At 31.6% G+C, this 20,840-nt stretch overlaps 1 protein-coding gene across 1 annotated transcript in view; it reads left to right on the top strand.

Annotated features, from left to right (window-relative positions):
- LOC108907292 overlaps positions 1-20,533 on the top strand; it is a 120,734-nt gene extending 100,201 nt beyond the window's left edge. Inside the window, exons 11-13 of the mRNA XM_023453993.1 lie at positions 10,737-11,048; positions 15,563-15,775; positions 19,376-20,533. Of these exons, the coding sequence (XP_023309761.1) occupies positions 10,737-11,048; positions 15,563-15,775; positions 19,376-19,485 (635 nt within the window). The 3' untranslated portion in view covers positions 19,486-20,533. The remainder of the gene's footprint in view (positions 1-10,736; positions 11,049-15,562; positions 15,776-19,375) is intronic.
- Positions 20,534-20,840: the final 307 nt, after the last annotated feature.

The raw sequence follows: 20,840 nt of genomic DNA, 5'->3' as shown, positions 1-20,840 counted from the left end.
GCTTTCAAACTTTTTTTGAAAAATTCGAATCCGTCAATTAGGAGAGCTCTGGCGCTTGTTTAAACATTGGTCGAATTTTTGTACTATAATTTTGTATTTTTGTAATATAATGAGTTAATTTCTTATTTGATTATATTTTAAACCAGTAAATAATATTTGAATTATACTTTAATCACAAAAGAAGTAATGATTAAATTAACAATTAATTAATTAATTACTAATTTTCGACATATTTTGAAAATAATTGTTGTTTAAACAATTTTAAAATATTTAAATAAATTTGTTTTTGATCTTTGATAAACAGTATATAAGTTTATGCACTTACCTTTGATACAATAAAAAAATAAAGTTAATAATTAAAGAAAGTTTAAAGATATAGACATTTGAAAATACGCTAATTGATTTTTTAAAATCGCGAGACTTCGATTTAAAAAAAAATCATCAAAATTGGACCTCTAGAAGCTGAGATATTAACAATTTTTAAGCGCGTCGCGGTTTTGAACTCACCGATTCAATTTCGAGCAGGCCGAAGCGGCCACGCTCTCTGCGCCCCCCACCACCACCGCCCGTACGATTTTCTTGAATTTCTTGCTTGCATAACTAACTTTAAACATGTTTTAAAGTAGGTTGCCAATAAAGAAAAGTATTGCAAACTTAGGTACTGGTACCTACTCGGAATACCAAAGGTATTTTTCGATGTCATTTAGTGTAAGTGACGGTTAACTTTGATCGGCTGTAACTACGTAACTAATTGACCAATCGATCTGTTTTCTTTTTAAAGAAGCGTATTTCCAAAAACTTTTAAAACCTGCTTTAAAAAATTTGATTTGATTGAATATTCACAAAGTTATTCTAATTGCTAAGTACAAAAATTCGACCAATATTTAAACAAGCGCCAGCACTCTCCTAATCGACGGATTAGAATTTTTTAAAATCGTTTCAAAGCTTGAGAGCCCTTCTATATGTGATTAAATTTTCAAGTATCTAAGGGCCTTGGTTTCTGCTGTGCAATATTTTGAAAATTTGCAAATTTTTTTTTCAAAATCTGGATTGCAAAATTATTATGCAAAATCTATAGCACCGATTTTGATGAAATTTTTTGTGATGATTCTACATAACATGAAGTTTTCTTGAGCCAAGTATGAAGGTCCTATACCCAATTTAAAGACCCCAAAAAAATTCCCTAAAAAGTAATGTTTTTAGCCCCATTTTTGGCGATTTTTTCGATTTTTACAATAATAACCATGATTCATTCTATTTGTAACTAGTCATATTTCGTAAAATTTAATTGCACACATTTTTCTCCTCTTCCATTTTCGCCTAAAATCAACTCATGAAAAGATACATAATTAAATAGAAAGAAAAATATGACATTTTTCGATTTTTTTTAACATATTGTGCCGCCAAAAGTTAAGCCCATGTTTTTTTTATGCGCATAGAAAAAATTTCTAGTGATATTTGAAAGTCAAAAAGCCAAAAATCTCTGTGGATATACGATTTATCCAAACCAAAACAGATACCGCTTAGTCTAGCAGTCTGGCTTGTTTATTAAGCATCCATTAATCTTAGTCCGATGTTTTAGTAGGATCTAGAGAAATATTAATTCAGCAAACGTATACCCAGTTTTGGATAAGTGTATTTTGGAGATAATTTCCCTAATTGACCAACTATTAGTTAGTATTAACTTCATAAATCGATGGAGTGAAATAACAGAGAGTAATATTCACTTTGAAATGTTGAGATTTTACTGCACTATCGCAGTCACCTTAGCAGGACCTAATCAGGGTGTCTCTAAAGAGTCTGTACAACGCTCCACCAGACGGCTCAAAATAAGTTGATTTAATTAAACTTGCTTTAGTCCAAAAATTAATAATAACGGTGCTGCACGATGTCAAAGTTGAAAAAATAAATAACTTTTTCTATAATATCTTTCGACTACTTCGAGCTAATTTCGTCAAATTCGTATCGAGGGTTTTTTGGGATAAGAAATACAAATTTATGTTTTTTTTGTATCTTCTAGAGGGCGCCACAAGCGACCATTAGGACGCATTTAAACTGCCAAAAGATTTTTGTGCCACGGTGTATTTCACTTTGGGCTGGAAAAATCTTTTCCCCCAGCTTTTCTGCTTAAAAAGGTATACCTTGCTAATATCTCTAAAGCAAACCGTTTTCTATAAAAATGCATTTAAATTTATAAATGCATAAAAAAATTAGTTTAAGTTATTTTCAGCTCCAGTGATAAACGAAATTAGGAGCAATCGTTTGTTAGCAAGAAATATGCCTTTAAAGGAAACAGTGCAACGACAATTTTAAATTTTGTTCATTTAATAATTTTATTGCAAACAGAATTGACAGACTAAAAACATACTTTCTAAAAACAATGTATCAATCTAACACAATCTAAACGATGTAAAAATCTAAAAAATAACTAATTATTGTCGTGTCTTAAAAGATATGTTGTTCAATGGGGTTGAAAATAATTTTAAATAAATTTTTTTATGCATTTACAAATTTAAATGCTTCTTTGTTGAAAACGGCTGGCTTTAGATATATTAACATATTTTTTATATTTTTAAGCAGAAAAGTTGGGAGAAAAGATTTTTCCACACCAAAGTGAAATACACCGTAGCACAAAAAAGTTTAAATGCACCCTAATGGTCACTTGTGGCCCCCTCTAGAAGATACCCCCAAAATTCCCTGGATACATTATTATCAATTTTTGGACTAAGGCAAGTTTAGTTAAATCAACTTATTTTGGGCCGTACTGTATCTGGTGGAGCGTTGTACAGACCCTTTGAAAATAACCTATATATCAACTTTTAAAAGTATTAGCGAGTGTGTTTATGGACATTGATTTCAGCTGGGAATTAGTAGTTAAAATTAGATTGCTCGCTTACTATAGATATACATTTATTGTCATTCATATTAACTCTAAAATGTGCAAAAAATAAGGTGGACTAGTAACAACAAACAAATATAGAAACGAATTTAAGTATTAAAGTAGGTAGGTAGGTATATTATAATCTATTTACAAAACTTTATTCTTCGGTTAAAGTTGACAGGAGAGTTCTATGTAAACTATTCAGCTAGACTCTTCACAAATGTACGGCTTCCTCGTGTCATCTAAAGCTTTCGAATCAGTTTTGACAAGCTGATACATGATTATTTCATAACTTCTTAGAAAAATTTCATTTTGTTAAGAGAAAGATACGCCCTTCAGAAAACTTTATTTTGTTAAGGAAATAGGAGATATTCGTACACATGTTTTGTTCTTTTTTACATAAAAAATTGATACTACATTGGAATACTTATTTTGCTTGATTGATTTTCAAATAAAATTAAAAACTGCTAATCAAAATACATCTTTGGATGAAGCCGATTTCATCGGTTAAACATTTTGTTATATTGAGCACTTGAAATATGTATTTCTTTGCATTTCCAATAATTATCATGGACTAATTATCATGACAGCTTGTAGATATTCTCATTGAAACACCGTGTTAGATTTTATATAGTCTATTCTGTTTCTACATTTGGATAGTAGTGGAAAATTTTACAGTCGCGACTGCAATCATTAGTAGTAGAAGTAGTAGTAGTAGAATTGATTTGATTGAGAAAACATGAACTTTTTAATGAATCTACGTTGAACAAATTCTAGGTTATCCTTAATTAAATTCGGAAATGTTGTTTTGCTATTCTATAGAATTTCTATATATTCTTTTGTGTCGTTGACATAAAATTTATGAACAAAATTTATTATGAACTAATTAAAATCTGCTGAGCATAGCAGGGACGATAGTGGTAATCTGGAGTTGCCTAGTAGCAAAACTCTTAACAAATGTCAACGTAAATACACCAACTGAAAAAGAAAGAATTAACTTTTCCTAAAATTGTTGCACTTAAAGAAATAAGTATGTATATACATAATTTCAATGCATGACATTGTTTTTTGGAAAAGGTATGATTAAAATTCGATTTTCAATAAACATTTCTGACGCTTTGTATGTAAAAAAGATGTTAGTCTAATTGTCCATACCTTTTTAAAAAACACCTCATAAAATTGCAAATATTTTCATGAAAGCAGTGGGTTGACCTATCTTTCAAATTTTTTTTACCACGGTCAAATTCTCAAAGAATTATCATATTTAAAGATATACAGGGTGGTCCGAATTCTATGCAGTAATCTTCGAGGGCAGATAGATCTCTTTAAAATAATATGTGTTTGCCTTATAGGTCTGGAACAGCACCGTTTTAGAGAAACAGTGCGTTGAAGTTGTTAAAAAAATTGATTTTTTGTTTATATCTCCGGAATCTATTAATCAATCTCAATAAAATTTGGTACATATGATATGATAGTAGGCCTTATGTTCCCTGAAATATGAGCTTTAAAGGTTCAACCAGTGGTGTACAACTGGACAGGGATCACCCCCTTTTTTACAAAAAAACCTACGCCACTGCATTTTTTACATGTCATTGTAACTGATTTATATTTTAATGCACAAAATACGTAAAAAAGGTGAATTTAATTTTTTCCCTAAGATTCGCCGTTCTCGAGTTATTCATATCTACCAATACAATCCCCTTGTGGCAGACACTTCTAACGATAATATTACAAGAATATTTGTTTATGTTTAAAAGTAAGTACAATTTGTAAGCACATCAATAAAATTATTTACACTCCTTTACACTCCACCTGTGAGGTAGTGTGCGATATAAACAAAAAATCAAAAAAAAATGATCGAATATGAAGTTCAGAAAATGTGGAAAACTCGAAATTTTTAAATGGAAATCCCCATTTTTTTTTTAAAGTATTCTGCACTAAAATTGAGTGTAATTTGGTTAAAGTTTCCCTACCTAAAGTCAGTCGTTTTCATTTTATTTGCGAATAAACATTTCCATTTTCCTAAAATGGTGTTTCCATTTATTTTGTTTCGCACATATTAGGTTGTCCGTTACAAGTAAGAAACAATCAGCATGACAACTGTCACAGGTTTTTAATTGTCACTAATAGCCTTCACCTTTAAAAATGCCAGGGAGATTAAATTATACTCATGAAGATTATTTAAATTTCTTCATTATTTATGGACAACGTGCCAAAGTTATTTCAAGAACTTGTGACACATTTGCTGCTCGATATCCATTAAAACGGAAACCATCTCAAAAAGCTGTGAAAAAGATAATAGAGAATTTAAAAAATTTCGGATCTGTTAAGGTAAAATGCCACAAAAATAAATCAATTATTGTTAACGATGAAAACATAGAAATGGCTATTTTGGGTTATTTTGCTGCAAATCCAACATTGCCTTTATGACAGACTGAATTGGAGTCAGGAATAAATACAGTTAATATTTTCAAAGCTACAACACCCAGTATATATATTGATGTATCTCTTTTAACTGAAATTAAATAGAGGCTTAATTGTTGACATCTTGGATTTTCTTATATTCTCTGTTATAAACTATTTGCTATAACCCTTTTTTTACAAAAGTTTTTATTCAAGAAATTTTAAATCACATTACTACGGAGATGTGACAAGAAGTTAAGTACCTATACGTACTTAAATATAAGAATGTGGAAAAAATTACCCATAACTACTTTTGAACGTGTGTCTTCTTTAAGATTGCTGATTGATTGATTATCCAGCCAGTGTGTAAGAAGTCCATTTCTTGCAGGTAATTACACAGAGTATAACAAATTGCCCTGCAGACACAAAGAGTAAAAAGAACTATTTGCTGGCGTATCAAGTTCCGAGAATAACTTTTCCTCTTTCCGTATGAATCAGGATCCATTAATATTGCACTTGGCAATAATGCTGTTAGTTGCTAACATATGTCCCACAAGATGTCATTAATAATTCTTAATGACCGTGTGTCTTGGTGGTCCGTGTTGTCACTTTCGGTATAAAACATTCAAAATAGATACGTTCCGCGGCGTAACCCGTAAAATTTATTTATAAACCATTGTTCGAAGGCGCTGCAATATTCACGCCAGTGTGAAATAATGCGAAGAATAACGTTTTCCAATGCGACGCTGCAGCTGAGCTTGTATAAATTTTCGTTGGTAAGCACTTGATTTTTCAATACTGTATTTTAAGAATGTCTAGGTATATAATACCTACCAAAAGGTGCATTAAGGTACAATAAAAAATAATTTTCTTTTTTATAAATTGCTGTTAAGGAAATTATATAGTAATAAGTGCTTTTAAGGCTTTTACGTCTCGTGCCTCTAGCTTTTGCAGAGTTAGAACTGAGGATGCGGCCTTAATAGCAGCAATAAGAATGAAAATCGACATCAGTGTGGGTTTAGGACTTCTGATAGCGAGTCCGCCATCACAAATCCTAGCCCGAGAACAGCAAGGGCAGGTCAAAGATTCCTAGCTAAGCTTAATGAGGTGCAATGTAAGGTTGTAATTGACGGCAGGTACATAGGCCACGGTATAACGACTCAAAGACCATGGTCCTTCAAATAATCTATAATTGGTTTACTATCAGCAGGCAATTGCTCTCAAATTGATTGAATTTTGGATAACATCTGGTATCTGGTTTAGTGTCCTATAAATTTTTCTACAAAATGTCATTAACCTTTTAAAATCATTTATTTCTTCAATTAATCCTTGTTCTATTATTATTATTACTATTCTATTATTATTACAAAATAATTAAAGAGATATGTCTATCATGCCCAAAGATGCAGTGAATATCTTATTCTAAAACTACATGGATACTATAAATACAACAATGTATAGTGATAAAAACAAAGTCAAGGAAGAAATGAAGTAAATATGTTAATTCTAATCGTACATACATTTTTAGCACACTAGAGGGTTGTTCACCCCCTAAAAAGAGAACTTAATTTTGTCAACTTGTTTACATAAATCATATTTTTTATTTTTTTTTTAACAAATATGAATTTTTTTATATATAAAAAATGTTTGAAAAATATAGTTTTTTTGAAATAAAAAATAAGGGTAGCAACCTCCAAACACGGAATCTAATGTGAAACATTTGTTTTTTTATAAGAAGCAATTTCCATTTTTTTTTCATTCCAAAGTATTGCTTAGAACCCCAGATATTTAGAAAAAACTGTTTTGGGGGACGAACGTTGAGGATGTATTTCACCCCCTAAATATGTTTTTCCGCCGATAAAAAAAATATGTCATTTAATTTTGTATGTTCTACAACCGAATCTACAACATATATAAAAATATTGGAAATCGGAGAGTTCGGGTTGGGGTAGTTTCCTAGTTAGATTCTTCTTCGTTTGATTTAACCTAACAGCAATTTTAGGGTAAATACTTACCTAAGTTACTTAAATTTTACAAATTACCTTCGATGTGCGTTTATAAAACCGGCAAGTAAGTGTAAATTTAACAAGCCGTTCATTTTCATTAGACAAATAACATGTACGTTAAACTATAGCGACACCAAATTCTTTGCCTTTAAGAAACTCTGTTATAATTTAAGATTACGTGTTACAAACTATTTTATGTCGAACTTACCCGTTATTTACGAGTTTGCATTTGTTTCGTGTTTCATAACCAAAAAGACATCTGCCAGTTATATGTGTTTTTGTTTAATAGTGACTCTTGTTTATAATAATTTTGCATAATGATTATTAAAAATGTCTACACAAAAGCGTCTTCAAAAAACAACAAAATTGTAATACGAGCATTTGCTAAAAATGGTCTTAATTCCTCAATAACGTGCACGTTATATCTTAACAGTTAACGTTAACTTTAACATTTAACCCTGAAATAACGTAACTGTTATTATGATAAAACGGGATACATACTCGGCCTGATTAACATTAATACTTAGAACGCTGGCCAAGAAACCGACCGTTTAGGAGAAGTTGAGTGATGGCGAAAAGCTCTGGTGAAGAGCTCTGTTAATTGTAGTCTACAAGTTAAATAATATTTTCTATGGTTAGGTTTTAGAGAGTTGCCTTTAAGACCTCTATTTTCACTTAAGACAAATAAGTAGGACATGTCAAGACAAAAAAGACTGTGATTAATGCGGAACATCTAAATAAGATCCCTGTCTGTTAGAGAGAAACGGAAGTTTTAATAATTTTTAAGGATATTCGTATACGTGATTTATACAAGTTGGAGTCATCTTCGTGATACTCCTTTAAACTCTCCCCAGGGCCGTAACATAACTAAATAAGGACACCAAACTGTTATACCATATCCTATGAGCCGAGTATATGTTTTATAATATATAATAGATCAGGATCCGAATTTTTAACACCTTAGTAAATGAATTTGAGTGTTAGCCTTTTTAATTATTATATAGCTCCAAATGCTTTTCCACGTATGTCAGAGGATAGACGATAAGTAGGTACAGTTTGGATTGTTGTAACCGAGGTGAAAGACTGCATATTTATCCGAAGGCAGAATCCGAGTACATCACCAAGTACCAGTTGCATTATGACAGTTTGAAGAACCGCATTATCAGGTAGAGTTTATAAACAAAACATTTGAACAGTTGAAAACAGGCTTGTATAATTTGGGACAAAGATTAACCCAAAAATCAAACATGGTTTTTCAAAATGGGGGATGGGGACTGTAATTTCGTTAGGACCGGGAGACGACTCTGATTTAGTTCAGAAATTAATGTTTTGCTAGTTCATTTTCGTTTGCGTTGAATTTCCCCTGGTTGCAGCATTAAATGTTATCAGGTGACAGATTAAGTATATAAAAAAATAACATAAAAGGTATAAAATGATATTAAAAAGGCTCGGTCAAACAAGAGGCGGACTGTCCGCGCTGACGGAACGACCGCAGTCCGCGGGTAGTCAGACACAATGAGGATAAATCGAGACGAACAAGTATGAAAACAGTCGTCAAGAGTGTGTATTGTTTTCTCCAATTCATTCTTTCTTCAATTTGTGTTTTTTTTGCTGTTCTCAATTCATCATATCCAGCAGTTCCTCTGACGAAGAAGAATTGCTTCTTCCGTTCGGTTTGAGTCAAGCAAGACGAAAAAGAAAATAGGCACATGAAATAATTGAAAAACGATAGTCAGGATGACAAAAGTCATATAACAAAAAAAGGCACTCCCGCACAAGGTTAATTTTTCCGTCTCGTCAGCCATTCCAGTCAGCGCGGATTTTGTAGAAAATCACAAATGCTGCTTTGTCCGCTGCGAACTAAATTGGTCCGCGCGTACAGTCCGCCTTCTGTTTGACCGAGTTTTAATGGGTTCTCAAATAATATCAAATTAAAAAAACTTGAATTGAAAATAAAAAGTATTTTTAATCTTTATTATGGAAATCCAACAGTTTCTCATATTTTTTCTATATTCATAAATTAACTGTTTTTATTAGCTCGTTAAATTGAAAAGTTAAAACACTTAATTAAAAAATATACCACATATTTTATTGAATTATAAATAAATTATAAAAATATAATTCAAATTGATGTACAGTTCAGATATTAATGTTAATTTTTTCCATTGAATCCATATAACCTTGAATACGAAAGTTTGTTCATAATAAAAATTTGATTATAAAGAACGTTTAATACGTCTTTGTGGATTATGAGTCATGACTTTCATCCTCTGTAGATTTCTGGTGCTATTTTTTATACTATATTTATATATAAGTTTGTCTTCACTGATGTGTAGTAATAAAATTGTTTCACCTTTACAGCGGGTGCTTAACTGAAATTTAACTGAAATTGGGACAACTACAAACATGCTTATAATTCAAACACAATGTTATTTTTTAATAAATCACATTTGAAGGCGATATAAGGTATTTCAAAATATGTTTTGGATATGTACTCGTATAGAAAAATAGAGATCTACCTGAATTCTTCTTCCAACAAGGGGTTATGTTTTGCAGTGTTGCATAAAGAAGGCATATTCTCAGGCATTGACTTTCCTATATTGATAAGTTGACACATACAGTGCCTTCATCAACGTTATCTCGTTATTTTATTCTTTTTACAAATAAGTACATCAAACAGATCCTTCTAGATTTTTTAAAAATTAAAGTGAAATTTTGTACAGACTTTTATTTCGTAGCGGTACACTATATGCGTAACTTTTGACGTCTGAAAGGTAGCTGTAGTAGGCATTTATGTCCCCAATTTTAGTAAGCACTAAATTAGAAAATTTTGTAAAGTTTTCATTATGTTTTATATAGGTATTATTTTTCGAAAAGCTTACGAGACCTTGTCTCACAAATGATATGTTTCTGGACTAAAGCAAGGTTTTCATAAACTTTTTTGCTTATTCTTACCTAATATATGCCCTTTTAAAGTTTATGGACATTTTTGTGGGATACTCCTTACGAACAGAATGACTTTTTACTCACTGTGCTGAAATGATTTATTCATTAGACTCTTATCTAGGTAAATAATGGTTAGAACATTGATCTTAATCTTCAAAATATCTGGTCTAGTATTATTTTGACTGGCTCAAAAAAGCCAATCTGTATTCATGATATTTTTTTCTGAATATATTACCTTTCACCTGGCGATATTCCTTAAATTCTTTGAATTCATAATAACCGTTGGAGCAAAACAATTTTTTTTACTAAACGTGTAAACCAAATTACAATCTGAAGTACATGTTATTCGACTTCGTGCAAATGTTCCCTTCTAATGGAATTTTCTTCGTAAAGTATAAGTAAAATATTTTTTGTTGTAGAGACTGGGGAGTTATTGCTTTTATGAAATTCATTTCGTACCGAAAACATTTTACATAAATTTCACACTCGTTATTTTCCAGCTACGTCTCCTGAGACCCGCGCCTGTCCATATATGGGAAAATTCGAAGTCAACAACTTGATGCGCAACGAACGTAGCTCATATGTGAATAAATATTCTCATCTGCCGGACAGGTTTTACTTCGACTCGAATTACTACGTGAATAAATTATCCAGGCCAGGTTTCGGAGATGAAAACCACTTGAGGAGGATAAAACGTATCGACCAGGATTTCGACTGTGATAGTAATGGATATACAAATCTCATAATAGGCTGTAACAATATTGACACCATGGAGTTCAGAACTGATTGCTCGGCACCCGATTTTATTACTTGTAAGTATAATAGTATAGGTGAACAACAGTATTTCAACAAGTTTATTTTTAAAGTCTGCTACAATTGTATTAAAAGTGTAAAATTTATTATTATTTAATGGCAGTGACATTACATATACAATGCTGGCCCTGCTATAAAACTCTCTGTAGTTAGAAATAAAACAATTTTTAATGATAAATAACCTTCGCCGGCCCTACTTCAGAAGTGAATACTAAACAATGTAGCATCATTGCTGATGTTTTCTTCACCTAACAACAGTAAAAGTAGCTCTCTTCTTGTCCTGTGTACTATCGTCTGCACTGTAATTGTATCCAGAAATTGTCAACAGTTCTGTGACCTGTCGCTCCAAACATTTTTATCTCCGTTTCTGCTTATCTCTCCATCCCATTTCATGTATTGCCTTCTTATCCCTAATCGTATTCCTAATGTGGCTAATTCAAGTGATTATCAGTTTTCCTATCTTCCTGTGGTAGAGATGTTTTAAAATCTTATGAGCTTTGACCTTCATATGCGCAGAAACATAATTCCGACCGTCGCCTAAATTATTCTACATCCTAAAAATATTATTCACAGTCTCTCTCGAGCTCTAGCCTTTGATCCGATTACAAATATCATAATAAAATGCCCTATTCTTTATTATTTTAATTTAAACAATAAAAATATATATAACGAACGTTCGCCAGTTGACTTTCTTGATGCCCGAGCGCCTTAGCTCGGGCATCAAGATTTCTAGTTGTGATGAGGCACGTGGTCTAATTCTGAGTCAATGTTTTCACAACGTGCTTATTAGAAGAATTATGGGGATACGCCACGCCTTTCGCGCATTTCGCGGCTCATGAGATATTAAAAGATCTCTACTAGCCGATTCTGTTAGTCGTTATTCATTGACCATTCTCATACCATAACATCTGTCTTGTTTCTATTCTTTCCGAGTCGTATAGCTGTGGATAAAAGAGGTTTCTGACCTAAAACATTTTAAGAAATTTCAAGAACAGAACTAATACAATCCTGTTCTAAATACAATGAATAGTTTAGAATTAAAACTTTTTAAGAATAATTTTATCCACTTCTGCACAGGATGGACTAAATGTTACGCTTTGGAGGGTTTCTTCTATTTTCCGAAAAGATAGAAAAAAGTAATTTAGATCTTATCGACTAGATTTTCAAGAAAAGGTCAATGGCGACAACCGCATTTCGATATCTTTAATCGTTTTCCAATTTTAGCCGTTTTCTATGTTATTCTGTAACTTCTTTTATTTTGAATATATTTCATTTTTGTGAAGAGTTTTTTTTTACTCAGTTTTCATGCAGCGACGTATGCGATATTTATTTATAACTTTCTATTTTTCACTTGTAACGTAATATTCTTCCATCATGACATAATATTTGCTCGAAAAATTGTTTTCATGGAATAAACGTCAAAAATTATTATTTTGTTTGTTGTCAAGTGTTTAACACAATTAAGTCTGCCATAGATACATTTGATGTATCGGTGAACCAAAAATGGACGGTATACTGAACTGTGTCATGAAGCAATTGATTCACAAAAACATTTATATTTTTTGGTATTTACGAGTATACACTAGAAAATATTTTTTTTGCAAATATCCTGTATGATAAGTATAGATGTATTATAGATTTGAAAGGAGTTTTCACGCAGATTTAAAAAGTCAGTAAATATATAGGATGTTCTATTTAAGTGTAAAGTATATGTAAAAAGTCTCTTTACAAAAATAAAATATTTCCGCAAACGAAAAATTTATAAAGCGCGCATCATAGAAAATGGTCATAATCGAGAAACGTTCTGTATCTGTTAACCGAATCAAGATATCGATATGCAGTTTTAGCCATTCAATGTATAGTATGAATTTGTTTGTGATGTTAAAATGGTTGCCCAGTTTGTGTTGGCAAGTCAGCACAAATGAATTATTACTGAAGTTCTTGTATTCACGTATTCGAGGAGAGGAACATTATTATTTAAAAAATGTCTCCCAGTGCTTGTGACAGTCTTTTAAAATATATTGCTTTTCCTTAGAATAAAGATCCGCAGTTCTAAATCCTTTTGCATTACTTTAGTAATAGAAATTGTGAATTTAACATAAAAGTAAAAAACGGATGTGTTTTTTGCATTGTTTTGAAATGTTAAGATTTAGAAATACAAGTATTTCGCTGTAATTATCGAAAGGATTACCTACCAAATGTATGAAGGAATTGTCAATATTCTTTATTGTATAGTTCAGTCAACAGGTAATAACAAATTTTCTTATAACGACTACTAATTTCTTCTTACAAAAATACAAAAATCAGTTCTTATATTTTCTATAATAAATTATTTATATATTTATGAAAAGGTTGAAAATAAAGATTTGTATTCACTTGCTGTTTAGAATATTTAATATTATTTTAATTAATGGTATTACTACATAATTGTTATTGCTATATTATCATAGATATATCCTTTAATATAAATAGAAATGCCTTCAAACTAATATAATGCTCACCTATGTCGTGATTAAATACATTTTTTTACGTTTTATGTTCATTATAAATACTTAAACATATACGCTTACACTATTTAATAAGTGCTTTGCAAATATTCCGCAGAACAATAGCGTAGTCAATAATTTATTGAAATATACATTTATAGTAAACAGAATAGATTGCTGGATCGCAGAGAAATCTAGAATTGTTTATAATAACTGACTAAGATTATTTAATATCGTATTCTAAAACTTGTAAATATCTTTTGAATAATCGTTACTGACATTAATAACTGTGTTTTGCGAGGAAGCACAATGAAATATGAAAGAGAATGCATTTCGAAGTACAAAAGCATCTAGGATACAGTTTTCATTATTATCCTTCAATAAACTAAACGACTTTAAATTTAATTTAATCTTGGATCAAAATTTAACGAAATATGAACTGCATTCATGTCTTAAGTTTCTCTCAGTTCATTTATCTATTTTTAAAATGTTAAATTTTGGAATGATACGCATGTAAGACTTCCATATTTTGAGAATATTTATGCTTTTAATGGAGGATAAATACATTGGAACACTCACTAGACACTAATTATTTCCTCATATACAAAGCTATTAATATTGCTCCACAAGTAATACTCTAAAGGGGTTGATATCTGATTATCTTTGTGGCCAGGGACATGAGCCTTCACGTCTGATTTACACGTTAGGGTAAGCTTCAACCGTTGTTAACTGTCGTTAGCCGTTTGTTAGCCGTTGTTAGCCGTTTGTTAACCGGTTGTTAGCCGGTTCTTAGCCGTTTGTTGGCCGTTGTTAGCCATTTGTTAGCCGTTTGTTAGCCGGTGTATGTTGTCCCACGCTGAAGTGAGTCCTGATCACCTCCTGTTTTTCACACATTACGTCGTCGAATATAAATATGGAATCTGACTTGGCTTCCTGCGTTCCATGGTTTCTACATTGTTAGCGTATGTGTAGAATCCTAAATCTTCGATTGATGTTAATGCTTTACGGAGGAATTCGTATTTATGCTGGTATAGAGACTTTGAATATATGTAGACGTTGAGAAATCGTAGACCTCCGAGGGTGAATTAATAGAGAAATCATTACATTTGTCTTTCCATAATTTGATGGACCAATCAGTAGTGCCCTAATAGTATTGGGAAGAAGCGGCCCGTGACGTTTCACATTACTAGCGTTATGTGCTCCTCCGCACACTCTTTCGTCGAAGTTATTTACATTCAGTTTCATTTTCTGTGGAATAATTTTCATCACACCTTAGCAGTAATATTTGTTTAGATAAAAACATGTGCTTCAATTCGATCCACAAGTAATACTCTAAAGGGGTTGATAGCTGATGATCTCTGTGGCCTGGGACATGGTCCTTCACGTCGGATCTACACGTTCATTAAGACATTTACTCACAAACTTACATAAAAAGTTGACATAAATTATTTCTGTAAGATACCCCCCAAAAAGAAAGGTCTCTATGAGTAGCTCGCCAATTCACATAATAAAATCCATAGACGTACATGAAATCAATAGACTCTTCATTGGAAAGCCGACAACCTGAATAAGCCTAATAATAAGCCTTGCATCAACTAATGAAAGCTTACAACTCGTAGCTACTTATAAAACTACTAAAATTTGAACACCTAAATCTCAGTAACCATGGTGATTTGGACTCTTGTTTATAAGACATGACTCGGAAACATGATCTTTGTATATTACGTCACACAACACCCTGTATATTCTACTTCCGTAGACCACCAAAAATACGTATTACTACCTATCATGTGTTTGAAATATTTCAAAGTATTCTGAGAAATATTTTTGTTCATTCATTCATTTAATGCTCATTACATTCACAAAGCCCGGCTTTTAAAGTCGGTACCTACTCAAAATATTGACCCTTAATGTGGTAAAGAATTAAATATAATAAAACTAATTAAGACTTGTTCCTTTTCTTGTATGTTATTCAGAATGGCACAACGTAAAGATCCTTAGAAAGCATAATTAATTATTATTTTCAGCATACTCTTGTCATGGTGGATGGGAAGAAAACGGAACGAATTTCCTAATAACCACGCCTCTAAGTCGAGCATCTCACGGTGCACGAAGGTACTGCTTCATGTACAAGGAACAGGGCTCTGGCATGGTGATGTTCTCCACGTCTGCCGACAGCTGCGACCGACTTCTTAAACCGGGCATAACTGGCGAACTCATCTTTAATATCACTACTCTTGGTAAGTATAACAGACCGCATTTTCAGTTGTGTGAAATTCCAGTGATATCTGAAGTTATAAATGCTGGTAATGGAAGTTAAGGATTACTTTGACTATCTTAATAATTGTATCGTATTAATATATCGTAGATGTAGCTGTCATTGTATACACAGTGGATCTGTTTTTCGTGGTAACACCCTCTTAAATAGGTACGCTGTCGGAATCAGGTGGGACTATTTTTGTGGGTAGGGCCCTGAAGGGTCATCAATTAGCAACTATTGGTTTCCAGTTAGTACAGACGTTTAGTCTACTGTGATGTTTTTTTTTCAGGAGAAAACATTAGGTAGATTTTTAGTTACAGAAAAGCAACGTAAGACTCTTCTGTATACCAAATTTGAAAAAAAAATCTTTTGGTTATTTGTTTACACAGCGAAAACTAGACAAAATAAAATTTTGTAGTGCCTGTCTAAAATGTCATGACATTAAAAATAGTTGGTTGAAGTGACGTGGAGAGCTAGTATTTAATTTGATGCTGAAAGCTTTCGTACAGTAAAACAATTAAATATAAGAGTTCTAAATAATAATTAATAACAGTAACAATATAAATTTTCTATTTAATAATCACTATACAGGGTGTTCTGAAAAACAGTAGCCTAAATTCAGAGCCTGATAGAATTTCAAAAAATATTACAATTTGTTCCTATGAACCATGAGTGTATCCTTTTCCGATTCAAGATACAGGGCGTTGAAAATAATTTTTTTGAATCTAGTTTTGGTCCTATCTTCCACAAAATTCGACCGAATGAACTGAAATTTTGTTATGTGGGGTTTCTGGGGATGCTAAATGCTCTGGAGTTATTAATTTTTGGCTATCTCATACAGGGCGTTCAGTACAGTACTCCGCGGGCGCATTTTAGGTTCTAACTTTTTTGAGGGTAATCTTTTTACCCCTTTTGTCACTTGCTGTTATGGCAAATTTTATTCTAAACAAAGCTCCTGTAAGAAGTGCCAAAATTTGCCCCTTTTTGAGAAAAACCAGGCATAGTGCGCCAAAGTCAAGCAACTAGTATCCCAAATTGTTATTTTTTATTTCTATTAGGTTTGTGTCAGATAGGTCAAATTAACGTGTTATGTGCATTATCAGAAGTATTTATTTTAATTCGTGTAATAAGAGATTTTACTAGCAGTATGAATAATGGTAATAATTATTCAAACTCGGAATATACCAATATGTTGTTGACTTTCGGTAGTTCAGGAGCCCTCAGTGAGTATCAGAAAATTATCACAAAGAGCAAATGTGTTCGTGTGTGGTATTTCGGAAATTTTAAAAGAGCTATAGTTGCAACCATATCATTATACAAAAGAATTATTACCAAATGATTACGGGCTCCGAACAGATTTTTGTAAATTTCTGGAAGAAGACAAAATGAAGATCCGAATTTTCTACGATCTATCCTTTTTACGGACGAAGCAATTTTCTCTCGAACATGAGTGTTTAATGCTTATAATGAGTGTCTGTGGGCTGAAGAAAATCCTGGGGCCGAAATGGAGTCTCATTTTCAACATTCATTTAAAGTAAATGTTTGTGCTGCCACGATGGGGAATGAGTTAATAGGATACCATATTCTGGAAGGTAATTTAAATGGCACAAAGTATTTAGATTCTTTAAGAAATAGTGTGTTCGAAATTACTGAAGATGATATTCCACTATTTAGCAAGAAATAATTATTATTTCATGCATGATGGGGCTCCACCACATTTTACTTGAATATGCAGAGAATGGCTTCATGAAAATTTTCCTGAGCAATGGATTGGTCGATGTGCAGATGCTCCAATTCACTGGCCTCCAAGGTCACCAGACTTTAAACCCCTTTATTATGTAATTTGGAGCTATGCCGAACAAAAAGTATGTATATGAAACAGAAATAAATTCAGCAGAACATCTGAGACAGAAGATTGTTGATGTTTTCAACCATCTAAAAGACGATTCAGAACCTTTGAAAAATACATTGTTTTCATTACAAAAAAGAATTCGTTTTTGTATTCGTGAAAATGTAAGACATTTCGAACACTTATTCTGATTTTATTTTCCTTAAATTTTAATTCACTGGTAATAATAATAATTAGTTATTCTTGTCGTTTTTCTTTTTTTCAGTTGTATTCAGTATGTGTAAACTTTTCCAGAAATAAATTACCTATTACTTTTTGTCGTTACCATTAAAAGAATAACTTTGACTTTGGGTTTTATTAATGAAACTAATAATAGTAATAGTAACTAGGTGTCAAAGCCTACTTGAAATAAAAAACAATTTGGGCTACTAGCTGCTTGGTTTTCCTCGAAAACGGACAAATTTTAGCATTTCTTACAGGAGCTCCTTTTTGTTTAGAATAAAATTTGCCATAACAGCAAGTGACAAAAGGGGTAAAAAGATTAGGACCTAAAATGTTCCCGCGGAGTACTGCATTGAACGACCTGTATGATATAACCAAGAATTAATAACTCCAGAGCATTTAGTATCCCCAGAAACCCCACATAACAAAATAATTTCAGTTCATTCGGAAGATATGACCGAAACTAGATTAAAAAAAATTATTTTCGACGCCCTGTATCTTGAAAACGGAAAAGGATACGCTCATGGTTCATAGGAACAAATTGTAACATTTTTTGAAATTCTATCAGGCCCTGAATTTATACTAGCGTTTTTTCAGGACATCCTGTATATTTTTTCTTCAAAGATACAGAACTATTTTTTTGAGGAACGTGCAGTCCGTCCTTGTCCTGTTTTTGATTTCATGGCATCGTAGATACACCACAAATTTCTTTTTACATTTGCAAGTTTATTGGCGAGAAAAAATAACAGATATTTTTCTTCAAATTAGGTGCACAAATATTTTGAGGGACATAAAATAAATAATTTTACGACATCATTTTTTCTATAAAATGAAGTGCTTTACATGTTTTTCTGCAAAAATTAAGCTTTATAAAAAATCATAACTAGTCGAATAGTAATGGCAATGGAAAACTAATAGTTGCCAATGGATGATGTTTCATATTCAAAAAAAAAAAAAAATAATCCCACTTTATTAGTGCCCCCTAGTTTATGAAAACGACATCTAATTCAACCTTATTATCTTAACTATTGTCCACAAATAAAATTTACTTAGCTTTTCATCCATCTATTTCCTTTTCTTAATATTCATATCAATATTAATATTTCTTTCTGGTCATATTATTAGTTCACCTTCTACTTTGTTTTGTCTCGTATATCATTCGAGATACTACATATCTGGTCAATTTTCGTATAAAGCATCTTCGTAATGAAAAAAGGTCTATACCAAAAAAATAGTCGTGATACAAAGAAATATTTCCACATGCATTATTTTGTGAATTACTAATTTTTGATTAAAACTCAATTTGTTTGCGAGAGAAACATAATTTTATTGAAATGTCTTAAACACTTTGGGGATCCATAACTTTTTAACTAAGCAAACTTGTAAGGTAACATGATCAAAATCAGCTTACATTTGTCACGTAAATACGTAAATTGTACTTTTGTACCTCCGACCATTCTGTTTGAAATTTCTATAAGTGCAGAAATAAATATATCATCTATTTTTCAGGAAAATGCGTCGAGACAAGCACATCCACAAAAGCAGATTCCTTTAGTGCTTTGCTTATATGGCCCACCTTATACTGTATTATAAAAGTAGTAACAATTATTCAAAGATGATCGATATGTTAGTAAGTTAGGTTTATACTAATAATGAGACTGTATGAAATATTTCAACGGTTGTGTTAGGAAGAAATGCGGGTAGTATATCACGGATCGAAATAAAAAATACATAAAATACAGTATATTCCAATGATTCATGCATTTTATTATTTGCTTACTTATACCTGTATATTTTAATATAAAAGTTAATTATCAGACGATATTGCACTTAACGTTCCTAATGACTATTTCTTAGAAACTAAAAATATTGTATTTTAAATCTATACCAGCCACTGGTACAGTACAGTAAAAGATTCTACGTGGTATACCTATATTTTTTAATTCCATCAAAATATTTTCGTTTTTCACTTGTTTCGTAATATGTATTTGCAATTTTGTTTAACTTTTATAGACAATAATACTTTTTGATAATTTCATTTAAAATAAATACTATTAAAGACCAAATTGTTTGAGTTGAATTGATATGGTTCAACAAGGGAACTAACTTTTGTGAAATTAAATGGGACGATCTACAAATTATCTTTTAAAAAATATTGTAGCCATTTTTCAAATTCTCTAATATCTGTATTGAAAAATTTCATTACACACCATTTATGAAAGTGCCCACTTTCTCAGAAAAATTGTTACTGGAATTAATTACTTCCTACATCAATGATATTTTATTATAATTAACAATCCATGACATATTCAAAATTTAAAATTTGAGATTTTATTAAGAAAACAGAAAACTCTGCTCTTCATTACCTTCCCTATGTATCCAGTTACGAAGTTCCACTAGATGGTGGGAAGATAACATTTTTTTAAAAATAATATAGCAACAATCATTTATTATAAAGCCAAACAATGTTGAGACCAAAAATATAAGCATGTAAAAGTTATCTAATCTTCAATACAAGATTTGTTGGCCTATGCCTTTAAAGTAAAGTAAAAGTACAACAGCTGATAATAAACTTAAATTTAAAAAATATCGAAGCTGTATTTTTCAATTATTTTAGAATCCAAGGCCTAATTTTTTCAACACTACAATTTCCATCCAGATTTTAAAACTGAATAGCCACTATAAATTGACCTCTTATAACAAATGTACTGAAATCAGTTTTTCCTTCGCGTTTTTTCTCACCACAAACTCATTTTTGGTCATAATAAGAAAGTATCAAATTAAACACCACTTTTCTTCTTCCTTTTCTATGTTTTCTTTTCTTGTTTTAAATTTGACGACGTTCTGTTCTATCTTTGCTCCAATTTTACCATGTTAATTTTTCCTTTTCATGGTCATCTGTGAGAGGAAAAATTATGAAACATTGTTGTCACACACAGAACCGTCATTTATGACTAACTTCCCCATCATTCAC

The sequence above is a fragment of the Anoplophora glabripennis genome, unplaced genomic scaffold, assembly GCF_000390285.2.
Source record: "Anoplophora glabripennis isolate ALB-LARVAE unplaced genomic scaffold, Agla_2.0 scaffold190, whole genome shotgun sequence".
NCBI classification, from domain to species: Eukaryota; Metazoa; Arthropoda; class Insecta; order Coleoptera; family Cerambycidae; genus Anoplophora; species Anoplophora glabripennis.
The sequence above is the reverse complement of the archived record's forward strand: the minus strand, read 5'-3'. Positions and strand labels throughout refer to the sequence as shown.